This window comes from Physella acuta, unplaced genomic scaffold, assembly GCF_028476545.2.
Source record: "Physella acuta isolate Inbredline_101_S28 unplaced genomic scaffold, ASM2847654v3 ptg001250l, whole genome shotgun sequence".
Lineage (NCBI taxonomy): Eukaryota > Metazoa > Mollusca > Gastropoda > Physidae > Physella > Physella acuta.
This window is the reverse complement of record NW_026732766.1, coordinates 87,336-106,772: the sequence shown is the minus strand read 5'-3', so window position 1 is coordinate 106,772 and position 19,437 is coordinate 87,336. Positions and strand designations below refer to the sequence as shown.

The window sequence follows — 19,437 nt, the reverse complement described above, 5'->3', positions numbered from 1 at the left end:
TGTAGTTTATTTCAATGCCATGCTTATAATGTTATTAAGGAATTATTTATTTATATTTGTATATATTAAAGTTAAAAATTATTCCGCTCAAATATTAATAAAATAAACTTAACTTTACAGGTTACAAAAAAAGCAATGGAATATATAGACAACACTACTGACACCAATATGACAGTGAAAGATGCGCTTGTTATGGTAGCTACAGCACAGAGTATAATATTTGAACATGTGAATATGATGAATGGTATGGTGATATTTATGTCTATGGTTATTCATGTAGTTAATGCCTTCATACATTAATTATTTGGTGAAATAAATTTATATCGATCTTATATATATATATATATATATATATATATATATATATATATATATATATATATATATATATATATATATATATGTATATAAATGTATATATATATATATATATATATATATTATTATATATAGGGGGAGGCTATATATATAGGGTGAGATTAAACCTATATATATATATAAAATTTCATATTTGAAACTTGATTTATCCATACTATTGTGCCTTCAATTTTTCTCTAAAACTGCTGCAGCTTACAAAGTAAACTTTTGACAATAGAAATTACTTTCCATCACATTTATATAATATTATGTTGACAGAAACCACCAAGCTTTATTATCCTTCCACTGTGATGACAGGAGACAAGACAACAACAGAAAGTAAAAGTTTTATTCCAGAAGGTGCTCAATATGTTTCTACAGTGTCTATGTCTGGTCAGAATTTTTTATGTAATTATCAATATTTACCACACCACAAATAAACATTCAATTAAAATCGAACAAAAAAAATAATATATTATGTTTTTACAGTATTTGATAATAAATTAAACATATATTTCTTTACGCAACCACTTATATAGTGTTTTAACATTATACATTAAAACTGATCAAACATATTGATCTTCCTACATCCATTTAAATTATATATCTTTATAACATCCGAATATACTTTTATAATTGTTATCACACTTTATCCTTACTATTTAAGGTTATACGGAAACAATAACAAGACTAAAAGATATTGAAACAGCTTTATCATCCCTTCAAGACTCAAAACAAAAGACTGAAGATGACATATCAGAAATAAAACAATGGAGAGACAACTTTGTAACAGAACATAGTGACTTGGGGATAACAGTTGAAAATTTGTCTAAGAAACAAAAACAGAATTTTAAAAACTTAAGAAAACAGTTAAAAGAACAAGATAACAAAATAGAAGATCTGACCAAACAAATTGAAAGTTTAAAAACAAAAGAATCAGACACAGACAAAACACTTGAGAAACTTTCTCTAGATATGAAAGAATATGAAAACAACCTGCACACACTAAATAAAGAGATGAGAGTTTACACAGATAAAACAGATCATATAACACAAGAAATTAAAAGACATTCTGATTTGATATCTGCTATACAGGAAGATACAACAAAAACATTTGATAAATTGCTCTCTAAGGTACATTTTAAAGTAATATTTACATCAATACATTCAGCTTAAGTTTTATAAGAAGCTATATAGGCTTTGTATTTTTATTGTCTATACCTATATAATACTTAGAACTCATTTGTAACATTAAACTAAATTTTATGTTTACACATACACCCTTGTGGCTCTCCAGCCTCTAATGACGTTGGTCTGCTTTACCACCTCCTCCAGTATAAAATTATCTGTTTATTTTGTTTTCCACATCTGATCTCTGTACTATTGTATGTATGTCTCTACCATCTGTCCGTCAAAGTCGAGGTCTGCCTGCTGGTTATTTACAATAGTGTTGGTTAAACACTACCATAGTCACTCTTTACTTGTATTTTATATCAAATAAAAATCATTTTATAGTTAGTAAAATTTCTGCAAATATTTTAGTGTGTTTTATTTATATCAACCATTTATTAATACATTTATTAACAATGTACTTTTACATTTCTTCTATTTAGCATGTTGTGATGTGTAAACTTCTACAACAAAGATTGATGCCAATTGACAAAATATTTGAAACATATAATCAAAACTCTGAGGCTAGGGAAGGGAAAATGAAGAAGGTAAATAAACTCAAATGTTTTTAGCTAAACCCAATTTTAATATTAAACTTGGGTAGCATAATAATATACTTCATATGATTTTTAAAAAGTGCTCATTTATTGTATCTTGATTTTTTATTTCACTATTTTAATAAATAAGTTACCAAACTATTTTTAAATATCAAATAAAATATATTATTTTTTAGTAAAAAATTTACAATGTAAGTTTTAGTTTCCCCATATATCAGTGCTGCCACGTGTGTTTATCGTCTTGCTGTTGGCCTTGTTTAAAAAATGTGTGATGGATTGAGACGTATTCTCTTTATTTTGATGTTCATAGTTTGCAACACTTAGTATATTTTGTAAATGTTATTCTGTTTTTAGATTGCAAATCTGGAAATAGAAGTTTTAAAGCTGTCAAATGATTTTCAATCAATTGGTAGGTTGTTTCTCTTCAATATAAATATACAATATAATCATGAAATACTAATTAAAATTGTTTTTTATTTACCGAAACTCAATCACAATGTTTATTATATATGTTAATGTGACATATATATGTTTATATGGCATGTTTGTGTAATAACGCCATTTAGGTGGCCAACAGCCGACCATAATCAATTTTTATAGTTTAAAAAAAATTAGTTTTCTTGCATTTTTTACTTGATCTTGTATATTCTCTTTCCCTTTGTTTTTAAGCCATTGTGATATAAAAAAAAGGGGGGGGGTTCTCAGAAATATGTTTCTGCGGGGTGGCCCTTTTTTCTAGCTACCTCACAGATTAGACAGTTAAAGTTATTTGCTTATGGTCTTGTTTTAAATAGAATTATGTTATTGTCATAATGATTGTTACATGTAATTTCGTATTGTTACTATTGCAAGACATTTTTATCTATCGGCCAATATTAGTGATGTACATTGCTAGCCTTGTTTGATTACTTTAGAAAGGGAAACAACCCACTTAAAACAATTGTCAACCAATGATAGTCAATAGTACAAGAATAATAAAATAAAAGTATTCTGTTTAGAGCTGAGCCTACCCTTTTAATGATCGAAACATCCTTAACAAATGATTGGCCCATAACGTGTATGATGTGGTGTCTTGTGTGGGTTACGTGCGTTCAATATACAAATGTCATTCTGTTTCTTTAACAATCTACTTGGAAAATATAATTTTCTTATAATTTATAAATGTATTTCTAAAGACTGCGTTGCTTGATTCGTCGCAGTGCTAACGTAAAAATTTGGCCTAATTACAGCAAACAAGTGTTTTGAAATTAGGTTCATTGTACATTGTTTGTACAGCTTATTTGGCATTGTGTAGATACCTAATTGTATTTTATTTCTTGCAGCCAATCAACAAGTGAAACATTCAACACCGGGGTTTATTGCTTCACAGGGTCGCTGCGAAGAGAAAGTGTATGACAGACACCAAGTTTTTACATTCAGTGCTGTAGAACGTAACGTAGGAAACCATTTTGATCCAAACACTGGAGTGTTTACAGCCCCTGTTCATGGCCTGTATAAAGCAAGTATTACAATAAAACAGACTGGAGATCATGCTATAACAGCTTGGGTTTTACACAAATCAGGTGGTAAGATGTCAAGGCTCGGTGGTGTTAATACACAAGATCAATCTGTGGAAGCTTCAAGAACATTTGAGGTTCTGATGAAAAGTGGAGATGTTTTATATTCAGCCACTGGCTATAAGGATTTGGAATGTACACATTTTTCTTGTTCCCTTTTTGACGACTAATAGTAAACAGTGTATGTTGTTTCTTCGTCTTTATCAGAAAGACTTTAATTAAACTTGATCCAACTTTGGTAACATTTTTTAAAAATAATAATCAGATTGTTATAGACTAGATAATATAACGTATTAATGAATGACGTATTTTGATAAATTAAAAGTAGTATATTATTATGTGTGATTAGGTATATTCACATCATTTCGCTTACATGTTAAAAAGATTATAAGATACATTTTAATAAGAAAAAAAATGAGGTAAAAACTATATGAATCAGAAAAGAATTGTTTTACTTAATTAATTTTCAACAGTTTTATCTCTGTATATTACTTTATTAAATCACACAACAGTTAGTTTACAAACAAATTTTGGTTATGGAGTGGTCAGATGGGAAAGAGCAGTAGCGCTAACCCAAAAGTCTTAAGTGCGGAACCCCTGGCATATGAGGGCCGTTAGCTAGGGACAACAACCCATCGAGGGGAGGAAACTCAAACACGGAAGTTGATAGTTGACGTCACATATGGGGGATAGAAGTAGCAGAGATATTTGTTTTTCTATATAAATAGCCATTTTATCAATGTGGATGATTATAAACAAAGGAAATAATAGAAGTTGATTTGTATACTATCAATTAAAGATATTTCACACATATATGAAGGTTTAAATAATCGATTTGATTGGTATAGAACAGTAGCGTAGCGACGGGGGGGGGGGGGGGGGGCGGGGGGGACATATGTCCCCGGGCGCCGACCTTAGGGGGCGCCAAAATGGGTTGGAAAAATAAATTGAAAGGTTGAGGGGTGTGAAAATTGAAAGTTTGAGGGGGGGGGGTGTAAATCGAAATCTTGAGGGGGGGGGGGCAAATCGAAAAGTTTGTCCCCGGGCGCCGGAAAGGGTCGCTACGCCTCTGGTATAGAAAGAGAAGCAATGAACGTGGCTTATCTAACAATTTACGCATGTCCGTTGAGCCGGACTGCGATATCCTAGATAAGGTCCGGGATGGAGGAAATAATGCAGGCAGATCGTCAGGGTTGTAACCAAGATGGAGGCATAATAGTGTTACCGTCCAGTTACTTTCCACGTATTGTATTGTAGATCTATTGGTTTTTTTTAGGTCTGCGATAGCTGGACATACGTCTGTAACGCTAACGATAAAACACGTCAATTATTGCTCACAGGCAACCTTCTAAACGTTAAGACTACCAAAAAAAAATTTCTTTTCTAAAATTAAGAAAGTATGAACATTGTGGCGTCTTTTTAAGGGATCAATGTGTTATTTTAGTTTTAGTAACTAAATCAACTAAAGTATTTGGTGTGTAATTAAAGCGTAAAAATATATATAAGGTTTGGGTCTGTTTTTACGCTTTAATTAATAACGTAAAATTATTGTATTCATACATGTTCCACGAGTTTTTAAAAATATTTTTTAATAGTCGGACTTGGTGTCCTCTAACCTCCCCCCACCCACTCCAACTGAGGATGTTGTTGACACTGCAGAGAGCACACGTCACTAGCAGAAGTGTAGGTTACAGTCTGGTGGCAAGTATGACGTATAAGATCAAACGGTTAGACGTGTCTTACAAAGATATAACATTGCCATTGACAGAGCGTGGGGGTCACTTTTCATACAGAATTACGCGAATATGTTGGTCAAGTTCAGGGCTGAGCTAAAACATGGAAGACTAGCACAAAAATGTTACAAAATAATGGCTGACTATATATACCAAACTCCCCCCTTGAATATAAACACGACAGATAATATTGCTTGACAAAATATCATTTACCTAAAAGCTGGACATTAAACTATACTGGGTGATGTTAAAAGTGGACGTAATACATTTTTTACATAATCAATTATAAATTAAAATCGCGAGAGAAGCATCACAAGTCTAGGGGAAATCTAACGTCCACCACCACCACCACACTCGCCCCCTCTCCCAACACATCAATGGAAGACAGAGCAGGTCAAAGAGGGGACATACCAACAACCAGATGGCACAAACTCTCTAAACAAATTCATTAACAACTGTAGACAGCTGAGTGACAGAGACAGACTTGAACCACAGCTTAACAGGGGACTCGATCTTGGAGATCATTAGAAGACTGGTCCAAGGGAGACAACAATTAAATATATCCGTCGAACAAGAATTTTAGGTAGCTTCCCTTTTCTATCCAACACGCGGTTAATTTCTTACCGGGACGTGTGTTAAATACCGCTGTAAATTTTTACATTTCTACTTAATTTAAACACTATTTCATTTTGTTTTATTTTTCTATTTGCAAAGTGAGATTAAACTGTTTTTATTCTAATCAAACAGTTTTACAGAACATATTAAAGAAATGTTAGTCACTCAATATTCGCGTCATAAACAACACATTTTCAACAGACATCGTATGTGGGCGTGGCGAACGTGAAGAAATCTTAGCACCTTAGTTGGACTACATTAGATCTATAATTAGTATTGAAGTCATACAAAAATTTAAACAAACAGCATCTACCCTCGAGGTAATAAGATAGTGACATCAGCATAGACCTTGGGTTACTTACACATTTTACGTGTGACAATCGAAACATTATGAAGAGATTGGATTATAAGTATAATCAAAACACCCACATACATTTAATTATCTCCGCTATGTTTATTAGTTTCCTACACATACATCTTCTTATAAACTGCACTACACCGACTTCTATTACTATGTCTCCACTTCTCTATCCATTCAACTAATTCCACTTTAGCCAATTAACTGCTGATCTAGTCTTTATATGATGATTTGTTTACACTAACTTCCGAGACTGGCTATGCTTTATTCTCCTTACATTCTAATTCTCTCAATTGTTGACTTATTCAATAACTTTTCTTCGACTGACTGGCACTTTCATCTAAATCTGACCTCTCGTGTCTACAGTCACGTGACTCACCTTGATTGGTCAAGGCTAGCCATTGTTTTGACTAGTTAATTCACACTTGACCAATAACTCGCTACTATTTTCACCTGACAACTTTCTCTGTAATTTCTAACATTCATTCACTATATAATTATAATTAATAGTTGTGTACGCGTAGCTATTTTTTCTGCTTTATAGATACAAGTAAAACATGTCAGTTAAAGGTGAAATATTTCTGGATTCAAGCACATATCAGTTAAAACTATCCTCACAGACAAAGCGATAGCAGATAAAAAAAATAAAAAAGATTAAGTATTAAACATCAGACATAACGGAATATGCAAAAAGATAATTAATGTTTTGAAAAACAAAAAAGTTAAAATAAATAGAAGGTTTGAAACCCACTTTTCGTCTCCTTTAAAAATATGTAGGGTTCTTTAAACTCAATTGTGGCTCTTATTCCTTTCATAGAAATCTCATAATTTATTGTTGCCTATCAATCACTTTTTCTTTCTCAAAATACCGTGTAAGATCAATGATTGTGTGTTGATTTGGGGTATTTGGGTGTTTTGTTGCTTAAGTTTGGGATATGTTGTGGTGTGGCTAGAATAATGAGGTTTGGTGTGGGATAATGTTGGGTTTGTTCGGAGTTCTATTCATGTGCTGTGATGGTTGGTTTGTTGATTGTTGTGAGTGTGGGGTAAGTAGATTGGGGTTTGGTCTATGTGTGTAGTGGAATAGGCTGTGGTGTATTGGGAATGGTGTGGGATAAGTGGTTAGGTGTGCATCGTGTGATAAGGTGTGTGAGATGTGGGCAGTAGAGTGGGTTTTAATGTACGTTGTAGGGTATAATCTTTTTTATACATAATGTGGTGTGCGAGGCTGTGGTTTTTTTTTTTAATCTATTCCGTCTTTTGCTTTGTATGTGTGGTGAATCGTGTGTAAGAGTGATCGGGTGTATATTGTAGGGTTAGTGGGGTGAGGTTTGGATTAGGCTATGTTAGGCTATGTAATGTGATGTGTTGGTAGGAGAAGGGCAAAAGTTGGAGTGTGGGACGGGTGGTGTCGGGTTTGGCTTGTCGTTGTTAATGTCGTGCGGGTTGCAATGCTGTTTTTTTTTTAATTTCCCCTTCTTTTACCTATTACATTTAATTCATTTTGATATCTAGTTTTGTGAAATTCATATTTACTTTCACGAGAATTTCCAATAATCGTTTTTTCTTTTTTGTCATACTTACATTTTCCATCCTCCAAAAAGTACACCGCAGAGTTCCCATACTGTGGCGAAATACGAGTATGTTGATTTTCAACTGTTTATATTTAAATCCGAATAAAAATGACGACTTATTGTTGAATATATACACTCATGGCTATTGTTGGTTCTAAATTTACATTTTTAATGAGATAATGTTAAACAGGACCATATTTATTAAAAGACAACGTCAGTGATTTGTCATATACGCCAATCAAAAGTAGATAAGCTGGTTTTTAAAATAAAAAATAAAAGCAAACTATGTTGGATTAATATTACTGTTTATTTTGTTTATGGGCATGTTATATGGTTTCCTTATATTAACATTATAAACATTTCACCTTCGTTTGTATCAAATATTTTTTTTTAAAGATCCTCATTAACTTATATATTGCATATAAGTTCCAAATTTAGTCAATATTAATAAATAAAAAATGTAACACTTGTTAACATTACAATAATAATAAGATTTCTGCTTGGAATGAAGATTGTGTTGTAATGTATGGAAGTTAGACAACAAGAAGAGCACAAGTAAAATGTTTACATTCCCAATGCGTAGAGGAAGATATTGAAGATAACACATCTCCAGGTTTCATACAAACCTCAATTGTTGTTAAATAATCACGATAACGTACTCTAGTCTCAATAATACCGGGCGTTGACACTTCACCACCAGATTTGAGAAGTAACGAAGCATATAGACCAAGTATTCCGGTTTGTCTTATTGTAAGACTTGCTCTATACAGGCCATCAACAGGGGCGGTAAACTCTCCAGTGTTTGGATCAAAATGGTTTCCTACGTTACGTTCTACAGACTTAAATGTAAAAACTTTGTAATTAGTCTTGTTAGATGGGTCATATGGGTACCAGAGATGGTGACCTTGTGAGGCAATAAACCAAAGTGTAGAAATTTCCTTTTGGTAATTGGCTGCAAGAAATATAATACACAATAGTCTCTTTTCATTATAAAATATATTACTCTAACACTAGGTATTACTATATCAAGCGACTATTATACGTCATACTATAACAGAGTACTGTAGTCAGCCCATAATAGAAAATTACATTTTTTTATTGTGTTCATACTACTGGCAAAATTTGGTTTGACAATAGTATGTAGTAGGGTTTGTTTACCATTTTCACTTAGCAACATGTCATCACACCTATGTTATTTTTTCCCTGATATACACAATCAAATAATAGAGAAAATTCTGCAAAAATATCAGTAAATGAATAGATACAAATAAACAGAAACACGATGAACTAATAAGTGGAAATATTTAATAACAAATAACAATCAACTAGCTGAGAGAAAGCAGGGCTTATTTACGTTCTTTTAATGGGTTGGTTGGAGAAGGAAGGTGACAAAAACTAGAGTTTGTTATGTACAATTAAAAAACAAAATAAGGTTCTCTTTCGAATTTGACAGCCCATGGGGCAAGTAAAGTCGACTTTTTGTTTTGTATAATTTCTGCTACATTTTACAATCAATTATTTCACACATATAAATTGCCTATTAATTGCTTGAAAGTTCAGTGACAACTTTAAAACATCTTTTCCTAGAAAAGAACAATTTTAGATTTACTATTAATTTTGAATAACAAAAAACAGAAATGACTATTCATTTTTTCTTCTGACAATTTTCTTTCGGGAAAGGGGAGGGGGAATTTAAACTTCAAAACAGTGAACACATATACTGTATGGGATATAAATAATACATTATTAAAAAATATAAGGTATTTTTTCATTGTCTGTAGTATATTTTGTTAAGTGGCGCTGGGTGGGTCACACACTGCGAAAGGCTCACACAAATGTTACACGCCCAGCGCTTGAGTGGAACCCCCAGGGAAAGCGGAAGAGAGGGCGCCCAAGACAGACCTGGAGGCGGAGTCTTCTTGAAGAACTGAAGCCAATAGGGATGTCTTGGGAGATGTCAAAATTAATAGCCGAGGATATGAAGAAATGGAAGGAAATGGTGGAGGCCCTATGCTCCATAAGGAGCAAAGAGGACTAAGTAAGTAGTATATTTTGTTAAACTAAAACAAAGGATTATTTACAGCCACTTAGTTATAACGTTTAATAACATTAATTGTATGTTTTAGTTTATAATGTTTTGGCAATTAAATCCAAATCATCAACAAAATGTATCTTTACATAATGTAGTTGACACATAAATAGCATTACCATTTAAATACATTATTTTAAAATGTTTGTCGTAGGTGTGATACAAAAGTTAAAACCATACACAGGCTTATAAAAAAGTGATCACTTTTAACTAATATTTTCCAAAAGTAAGCTTTTAATTTTTAAAGAAAAGAAAATATACTTAATTAAAACAAAAGTGAAAGTATGTAAAATGTTACATTAAAATAAACAAATGTATAAGAGACAGTCACTGAACTCTACGAAGTTTCCAGACCATACCACCCACAGCCCACCATGCACACACACAAGTGTATATTCTTGTTTTCCGTTCAAAGATTGATGACACATCTTCCTTAAGCTAGTTAGTATAAAACTACATAGTTATAAATGAATGAGAACTATTTTTGCGGTGTCGTAAAAAGTTTTGAAAAAAGTTACACTTTAAAAATTTATTAAACAATATAGTTAAAATGGACACGAATCTAATAATTGAATGGCGAAGCAATGTATCTAATGGTTTTATCCTGAAACACAGCACCCTTAGTGGCTTTTAAAAAATCCAACAAGTGTCCACAGTCTCCACTTTCACTCAGTTTTGATACACCTCAAAAACAAATAATAAGGATACTCAAGGATACATTTTCTCACATTTACTGAATAATTTAAAACCATTATGAAGATACCTAGATAGTTTTGTTTATAAAACAGAGAGTTAAACATGAAAAAAATTTTTAAAATAAATGTAACTTATAACAGAAAGATATACTATAGAGTTTTTATGTCATTATAAAATCCCCAAGGATTTTATTTTGTCAAAATTATGTATGAAATGCAAAATGAAATTGTATACAGAAGGACCCCGTGTCTGACTACAGATTATTATTTTCTTTATTTTAAGCTTATCTGATTATTATCAGTTATCATTTATTCTTCACATCAATTACCATTTACGCATTAAAGTAATCTATAAGAAAATGTACAGATAGTTTATCTCACTGGTATATATAATAGTTAAGCGTATCTAACCTCAGAAAATGTAATGAAAACTACGAAAACAACAATATAAACATCTTTTAATTTAATTGGTAATTAGTTTGAATTAAGATCAATCACGCATCTTTACATTTCTGTGCCCACATGCTCAGAATAATAATAAATACTACAAAAAAATTATGGTTCGTGTATACTCTTATCTTTTGTTTACTATATACGTTTAAAACCACAAAAAAGTTATGTGTTACTGGGACTAGTCCATTAGAGTTGAATATTCAAGACAATGTCAATGACTTGCCCGATACTCCTATCAATAACACATAATATTATTCAAAATAAACCGGGAGTGATCTCCCCTAAACTTTCTCGAATATTCTTATATAAAATAACAGGGGATGGGAACTCGGGCTATAGACATGATTTTTAATCCATTTTAAATACTTAAAGTTTTAAAAATAGAATAAAATCTCGTAGACAAATTAATTGCACACCAAGTGAACGCGAAATAAAAAAGCGCATAATAGTGCGCAATATTATTATTACTTTTAAAATTTACATTAGTTTTTTGAGAAATCGGAAGTAGCGTAAAGTACTACTTCCAGTCAACGGAAATGACTCAAAATTTAACAGAAGGTAGAGAATTAGATCTTTTACTTACGTATGAAATTTCATTTATCTATCTGAAATAGTACTCAAGTTATAGGCTTTTGAAAAATTCAAAGTAGGAAAAGTACCACTTCCGGTTATCGGAAATCGCTCAAAAGTTGATACGGATCTACGATTTTGATTAAATACTTATATATGAAATTTCATCAACCTAGCTGTAACGGTACTCAAGTTATCGTGTTTACACACGGGCACACACACACACACACACACACAGACACACAGACATACGGACAAGATTGCAAAATTATGTTTTTCCGTATCAGTGAGATGCAAAACGTCGAGATTTGCAAAAATCTCGATTTTTTTTTTTGCACGATTACAAGACTTTCTCTATACTTCGTATATACGAGAAAGTAAAAAAAGGTAAAACACAAAATGTTTTTGAAATATAAATAAATAACATGACACTTTTACCATCTTGTATACGAATAATAGAGAAAGTATTGTAATCGTGCAATGTGTATGTGTGTGTCTGTGTGTCTGTGTGTGTGTGTGTGTGTGTGTGTGTGTGAACATGATAACTTGAGTACCGTTACAGTTAGGTTGATGCAATTTCATATATAAATATTCTATTGAATTTGTTGATCTTTAACAACCATTCAGCGATTCCCAATAACCGGAAGTGGAACTTTTTCTACTTTCAATTATTCAAAAGCCTATAACTTAAGTACTATTTCAGACGAGCCAACCCGCGGCATATCATACGCCGCTATTTAGTTGTTTTATTTTCTACTTTTCAGTAATTCATAATTTGTGAATTCGACAGTACCAATGCTGCCATTGGAAATATTTGCTTTAAAACACACTCAGTAGGTCGTTAAGGACAATACTACCCCCACCCTCCTTTCCCCCAACACCTACCCTACCCTACACCCCCCCCCCCCCCCTCCGTGAAAGCAGCCTCCTCTAAGTTTAAAATCTTTCAAACTAAATTATCTGCCCTTAATAGTCGTCACTAAACCCGGCTCTACGACTGTAAACATTTAGCTTGAACCAAAGCTCACCAGAACATGTAGGGGTGGGGTGTTAGGGAGCGCGCTTACAGCTTGTTTTCTAGCGTCTCCAAGAAGAGAATTATATATATAGATAGATGAAATTTCACTTTTGAGTAATTTCCGTTGACCGAAAGTACTTTTTTCTATTTCTCAAAAATCGAATGTGAACTTATAAAGTACTAATAATATTCCGACTATTATACACATTTTTTTTTGCGTTCACGTGGCGCGCAATTCTTTTTTCTATGCGCTTCTATACTATTTTGAAAAGTTTAAGTAATTAAAAATGGATTACCAATAATGTATGTATCCCGAGTTGCCATCCCCCTTAGTGTTATATAAGAATATTCGTGGAAGTTTAGGGGAAATAACTCCCGGTTTATTTTCTCCTGATTATTCATTTGTTTTACAAATTTCAAAATTTCAAATGTTATGTAACCAGCAATAGAGTCCAACAGAAGGCATAAAAAATAGCGTTTTAGGCTACGATAGCAAAGAAAATATATACATTTGCAGGTCTTAACTAATTTGTCGTTACCGAACTTTTATTTTTAAATTTCAATTAGACGAAAAGTGGCGCGCAAGAAAAATTTGTACATTCACAATCAACATTTCCAGAAAAAGAAAATAATTCATCTCTAGGTTTAAGCTGAATCACAAAAGCACTTGAAGATTCAACAGATTTATCTTTAGTGAAAATATCACTTATACACGACGTGAAACCACCAGAGCTGTGCCTAACACCAGCTGATACAGCATGATCTCCTGTTTGTTTTATTGAAAAAAGTGCTATATACAGCCCATCAACAGGGGCGGTAAACACTCCAGTGTTTGGATCAAAATGGTTTCCTACGTTACGTTCTACACTTTTAAATGTTATAGATCTATGATTGTTATACCATTTCCAGTCCCAGCAACCTTTTGAAGCAATAAACCCCAGTGTAGAATGCTTTATATGATGATTAGCTGCAATAAATAAAATACAAAATTGTTTCAGCCTAATCTAAACAAGGTTCGCAAACGATTCCAATTATAATAAAGAATCACTTGATTCATGTATTAAAATCAAACAAACGTATTATTTTGTGCTATTTTCTTTTATGTATGTATGAGAAACGTGTATTTTATACTCAAACTGGTAGATTAACATTTATAAACTACACATGTCTGTTGAATGCGCATACACCACACAAGACATCAAACCCTGCACATTATAGACCAGTTGTCTATTATGGAAAAGTCTCATATTTATTTTGACGGTTCAGCTTGAAACTACGCTATTATCTCTATTTATTTTTATGACCATAGACTAATATTGGTTTGACAATGCTTATTAGTGGGTTGTTTCCCGTTTTTAAGTACCCAAAAATGTCTTCCCGTTTAACGTCCATAACATTACTGATATAATATAGGCCAATATAAATAGTCGATCCAAAAATAACAATTAGACTACATCTTAGGTGTAATATGACAATAACATACTTCTACATAAAAAATCACACGTGGCAAAGCACTTTAATTAATGTCAATATAAATGTATTAAAAGAAATTACCTACCGATTGATTGTAAATACTGTGTCAACTTTAAAACACAATTTTCCAGAGTTTCAATCTAAGGACAGAACATTAGTTACTAAAACACATGACTGATAAACTATGCACACCACTACCAAGAAAACAGATTTCACCGTATCAAATAATTATTAGATACACTTCATTACCATAAACACAGATACTTTGAGAATTGATATACACGTAAAATAAAATTTCTACATCGCATTTTTATTTGTTACTAAAAATGTTTTATGTATCAGGTGTAAATTGATTTGTTGAGTACATTGTCTTGAACAAACTAAGTAATCAATCTCGTTGAGACGTAGATGATAATATAACTTTTCATATTTTGAATATCTGGTAAAACACTTTATAACAGAAAATGCATTAAATACAATTTACATCTTGGTCTGTCAATAAGATTAAACATTTCTTTATGATTACGTATTCTATTCACTGTTAGTTTTAGGATTGAATATAGATAAAAGATTTGTACTGATGATATAAAAATACAAAATTATGTTAAATAGGCAAGTATTTTACTGTACTACATGAACGTAAAGCTATAAACTTTACCTTCATTCTTTTCTCGTACATAGTGGCACAGCTTTGATTATATGCTTCAATAATTTTGTCAATGGGCATCAATCTTCTTTGTACAAGTTTGCAAATCACAGCATGCTGAAGAGAAAAAATATAAAAGTCAGTGCTTAATAAACGACTATACATATGATTGCAAAAATAAAACATATTAGACCGAACAATGTTGGAAGAAATTATATAAATAATAAAATAAGGGTCGGGCAGGGGCGTAGCGATGGGGGGGGGGGGCAGGGGGTACATATGTTCCCGGGCGCCGACCTTAGGGGGCGCCAAAATGGGTTGTAAAAACTAATTAAAATGTCATTTTAGCTGCTTTTTAGTATTATAAATAGTTTGGGGGGTGAAAATCAAAAGTTTGAAGGGGGGGTGCAAATCGATGGGGGCGCAAGATTGAAAGTTTGTCACCGGGCGCCGGGAAGGGTCGCTACGCCTCTGGGGTCGGGTAATTTAGAGAACAACTCAATAGTGGTTATCGTAGTTTAAAACCAAAATAATGGTAAATGACTACAAGACAGACCCTTAATTTGATGGACATATGGTGGAGACATACATACGAAAAAAGAGACCAGAAAACGAGAACAACCAATCAACACATAATTCTATATTGAAGAAGTTTTTAAAGTAGCATAAAACCATCGGCAGACTGTTATACCACAAATAAATGTATAAATTAAAAACATTTGATTGATTTTCTAAAAGTTACATAAGAGATTATATATAGACCTTTAGACAATAAAAATGAATGTCAAGATATCTACTAATAAAACTCTGTCTTAACGAACTTATCTAATTAGTACTTTAAAAGGTACCTTAGATAATAATGTTTTAACTGTGGTTGTTGTATCTTCTTGTATAGCAGATATCAAATCAGAATGTCTTTTAATTTCTTGTGTTACATGATCTGTTTTATCTGTGTAAACTCTCATCTCTTTATTTAATGTGTGCAGGTTGTTTTCATATTCTTTCATATCTAGAGACAGTTTCTCCAGTGTTTTGTCTGTGTCTGATTCTTTTGTTTTTAAACTGTCAATTTGTTGATTCAGCTTTTCCATTTTATTATCTTGTTCTATTATTTGTTTTCTTAAGTTTTTAAAATTCTCTTTTTGTTTCTTGGACAACTTTTCAATTTTTCTCCCCACATCACTGTGTTCTGTTACAAAGTTGTCTCTCCACTGTTTTATTTCTGATATGTCATCTTCAGCTTTTTGTTTTGTGTCTTGAAGGGTTGATAAAAATGTTTCAATATCCTTTAGTCTTTTTGATGTTTCTGAATTGTATTCAACTGTTAGATAAAATAGTAATATGTGGTAACAGGTAGGCTAAATGGCTGAACAAAAATATGACTTTACTACACATCTAAAACTATTGTTAATATAAATAATATGTAGACAAGAAATGTATAGTTCATTAAATATTTAAGTAAAAGAAATCATGCTGGATACTTTTTATTTTATTCATGTAATGTTAAAATTCATGTATTCTCTTACATTACTACTGGAGTGCTATGTATTTTGATGAATCATTTTTACTTTTGTTTTAATTATACTGCTTATAATTATTGATTGTGTTTACACTTTTCTTTTCATTGTCTTTTGTTGTGTTGATCAGTGATTGACAATTTAGGGAGTATAAGTAAATGTACCAGATAATAAGTCTTTAGAAATTAATCCACTATCTGTTGGTTGCAAACTTTCTGGTGTTGTCTTTTCTCCTGTTATCACAGTGGGAGGGTAGAGCTTTGTGGATTCTGTCAACAAGATATAAACATGATGCACAGCAGTTAACATTAATATAAATCAAGGTCTGGCCAGAGAATTGTCATTTGTATGTACAGTGGCAAGTTTTATTTATAATATGGTTCTTTTATACATCCTTAACACTAACTTTATTTAATAATAAATTAAACTTAAACGCCAAGTTTTTTAAAGTAAAAATTGTTGAACATAATTAACAGTGTAATTCAACAATATGCCTAATATCAAAATAATTTTTAGAATTTAATTATCAGACCTGTAAAAACATCTGTGAGTTCATGCAAAGTACTTTGTGCTGTTTTTACCATAGCAATAGCATCTTTCACATCTTTATTGGAGTCCTGAATGTTGCCTAAACATCCATTGGCTCTGATCTTAATCTTGACATGTAAGAAAAGTGAGAAAAGTGTATTAAAGTTATTCTTCTTCTTCGTTCTAAATTTTAGTGTTGGAAGGGATGCCCTCCAACACAATTAATTATTCTTGTCAACTGGTTATGCACCATTGAGGTCATTGACTCTTTTTGGATTTGCTCCCATAGCCTTTGTCTAACCAAGAACAAACTACAAGCAAGCAGTTGTTTGATTTTGGAGTTTTCTCTTGTAGAAGAGTGGCTGTTCCCAGCTAACAAGTCTCATCTGCCTGAGGGTTCAAACTTGAGACTTTTTCGTTTAACAACAATGAGCTTTACCGACTCGACCCCTAATTAAAGTGATTGATTGAACAATGCAAATAACAGTCTTACATGATAACATTGTTTTAAAAGTTTTTGTTAAAGGGTGTTTTTTCTTACAGAATATGTAGATAAATCTAATGGGATAATATTATTATTTATGTACAATCTAATTTTTACTTTATGTTATAAAGTATTAAATAAAATCTTCTACGTGTCATATACACTTTTTGCATATAGTATATTGTGTATAACATATTCCTTAGATTCATCTACATAACCAGTGGATAAAGACATGTATTATGTAAAACACTGAATGATCATGTGCTGATCATATTTATTTTATTTGAAACACCTACTTCATCCCATTAGATTTATCTACATATTCTGTAAGAAAAAACACCCTTTAACAAAAACTATTTTAGAGCATATTATTTTAAATACCAAGTGAAGCATGTCACTAAAAGGCACACCAACGCAAATAAAAACATTACAATTTACCTGCTGTACAAAATCACTGATGCTACTCTGTAGATAAACATTTGACTCATCCAATAGTTCAAGTTGACCAGTCAAATGTTTCTTTAAGTGTTGATACATCTACACAAGACATATTTTATTTTACTTTGATGATACATTTTAGTCAATTTAATTTCTTAGTCAGATGCTTTCTTTAACAGATTTTGAAATATTACATGTTAGACTTATATTTTAAATGATAAAATTAAAAACTAAACTAAATTGGAAAATAACTTTTGACTAATAAAGTAATTCTAGTTTATTAATATTATGCATTGATCTATATTATTGCATAACTTTTAAAATGGCTACAGTTTATTTTGAAACTAGATCTACATTTATATTATTTAGACATTTTTTTAATTTTCGTTTTGTAAACTACATGCGAACTTACATTAAAGTTCTAAATTCTACTTAGATTTAAATCAGTAATACCTTAAAATTATTTTGATTTTGTTTTACAGACGTGAAGCAAAATGGCTTATCTTCTTTTCCTATTAACACTGAAAAATAATAACGGGAAAATCCAATTTCTCTGCATTGTTCAATTCACTTTGTGGAATTAAAATTTAGAATCTTTAAGTGTTTACTATTTGATATTTTTGTTATTAAATTATATACTAACAGTAAAACAAACTATATTATATGTTTGCTAAATGTTTTTAAAGAGCTATATTATAATTCATCTTCTGTATAACACGTCATGTATTGCCTAAACATGAAAAAGGAATGAAAGTGAAACCTTTACATTGCTGCTGAATCTACGCGTATTTTTCTTATATGTTATAACACCCTACTGCTATTTAATTAACAAAGAGTTATATTAAAGTCTAATCAATAATAAATTTCATTTGTCTCACTTAATTATAAAGACATTGATACATTTTTTACTTGCAGCGTCCTTGTCTATCGTGTGTGATGTATAAGGATACTCATTGTCTTTAATAGTGCATTTGTGCAATATGTAGTTTGCTAAATTTTTATTGTTTTTGGTTTGTTTGTTTTTGTGTTTTTTTTCTTTTTGTTTTTTTTTTAATTGAAGGCGTTTTATTTCAATCCCAAGTGTTCCGGCGATCACTGGTGTTGCCGAACAAATTGTAAGCAGTTGATGTTCCAGTGTTCTTGTAATTTTAGTCAGAGTCTCAACTAGTGTCTTTAATTTGACTCCATCACCTCCACACCCCATTCCATGACCACTTCCACCATCTGTTTTCTCTGTTTGAGGACAGCTGCAGGTGACTTGATAAGATGTATATTTTTTCCACTTCCCTTCTGTCTGCTTCTTTTCTTAGCTCAATTCCTTTTTTAATCTATTAGCAATGAAATGATTTAAAAACACCTCCCCTTTTCCAAGAGAACATTATCCGAAAGAAACACTTTTTTCAGTTGTAATGTTTTTTGTTATTTAAAAATTGATATATACAGTAACAATTGTTCCGTTCTTAGATTGAAACTCTGGAAATAGATGCTTTAAAGTTGTCACAAGATTATAAAAAAATGATTAGGTAATATTTATTTGGTAAACTGCTGACTTTAACATATAGTAGAAACAATACCATCTTAATATAATACCTAAACTCTACTTCAC

At 31.6% G+C, this 19,437-nt stretch overlaps 1 protein-coding gene and 1 long non-coding RNA gene across 2 annotated transcripts in view; one reads left to right on the top strand and one right to left on the bottom strand.

Annotated features, from left to right (window-relative positions):
• The window catches only part of LOC131957616 (putative leucine-rich repeat-containing protein DDB_G0290503), a 30,688-nt gene extending 26,878 nt beyond the window's left edge, over positions 1–3,810 (top strand). The window contains exons 6-8 of the mRNA XM_059322350.1: positions 1,971–2,075; positions 2,439–2,493; positions 3,407–3,810. Coding sequence (XP_059178333.1) covers positions 1,971–2,075; positions 2,439–2,493; positions 3,407–3,810 — 564 coding nt within the window. The remainder of the gene's footprint in view (positions 1–1,970; positions 2,076–2,438; positions 2,494–3,406) is intronic.
• Positions 3,811–16,456: 12,646 nt separating this feature from the next.
• On the bottom strand, positions 16,457–17,932 carry LOC131957607 (uncharacterized). Its single transcript, XR_009389113.1, has 3 exons — positions 17,832–17,932; positions 16,914–17,037; positions 16,457–16,650 (listed from the first exon to the last, which is right to left on the bottom strand). It is a non-coding gene; the product is annotated as an uncharacterized LOC131957607 (long non-coding RNA).
• Between the last annotated feature and the right edge of the window lie 1,505 nt (positions 17,933–19,437).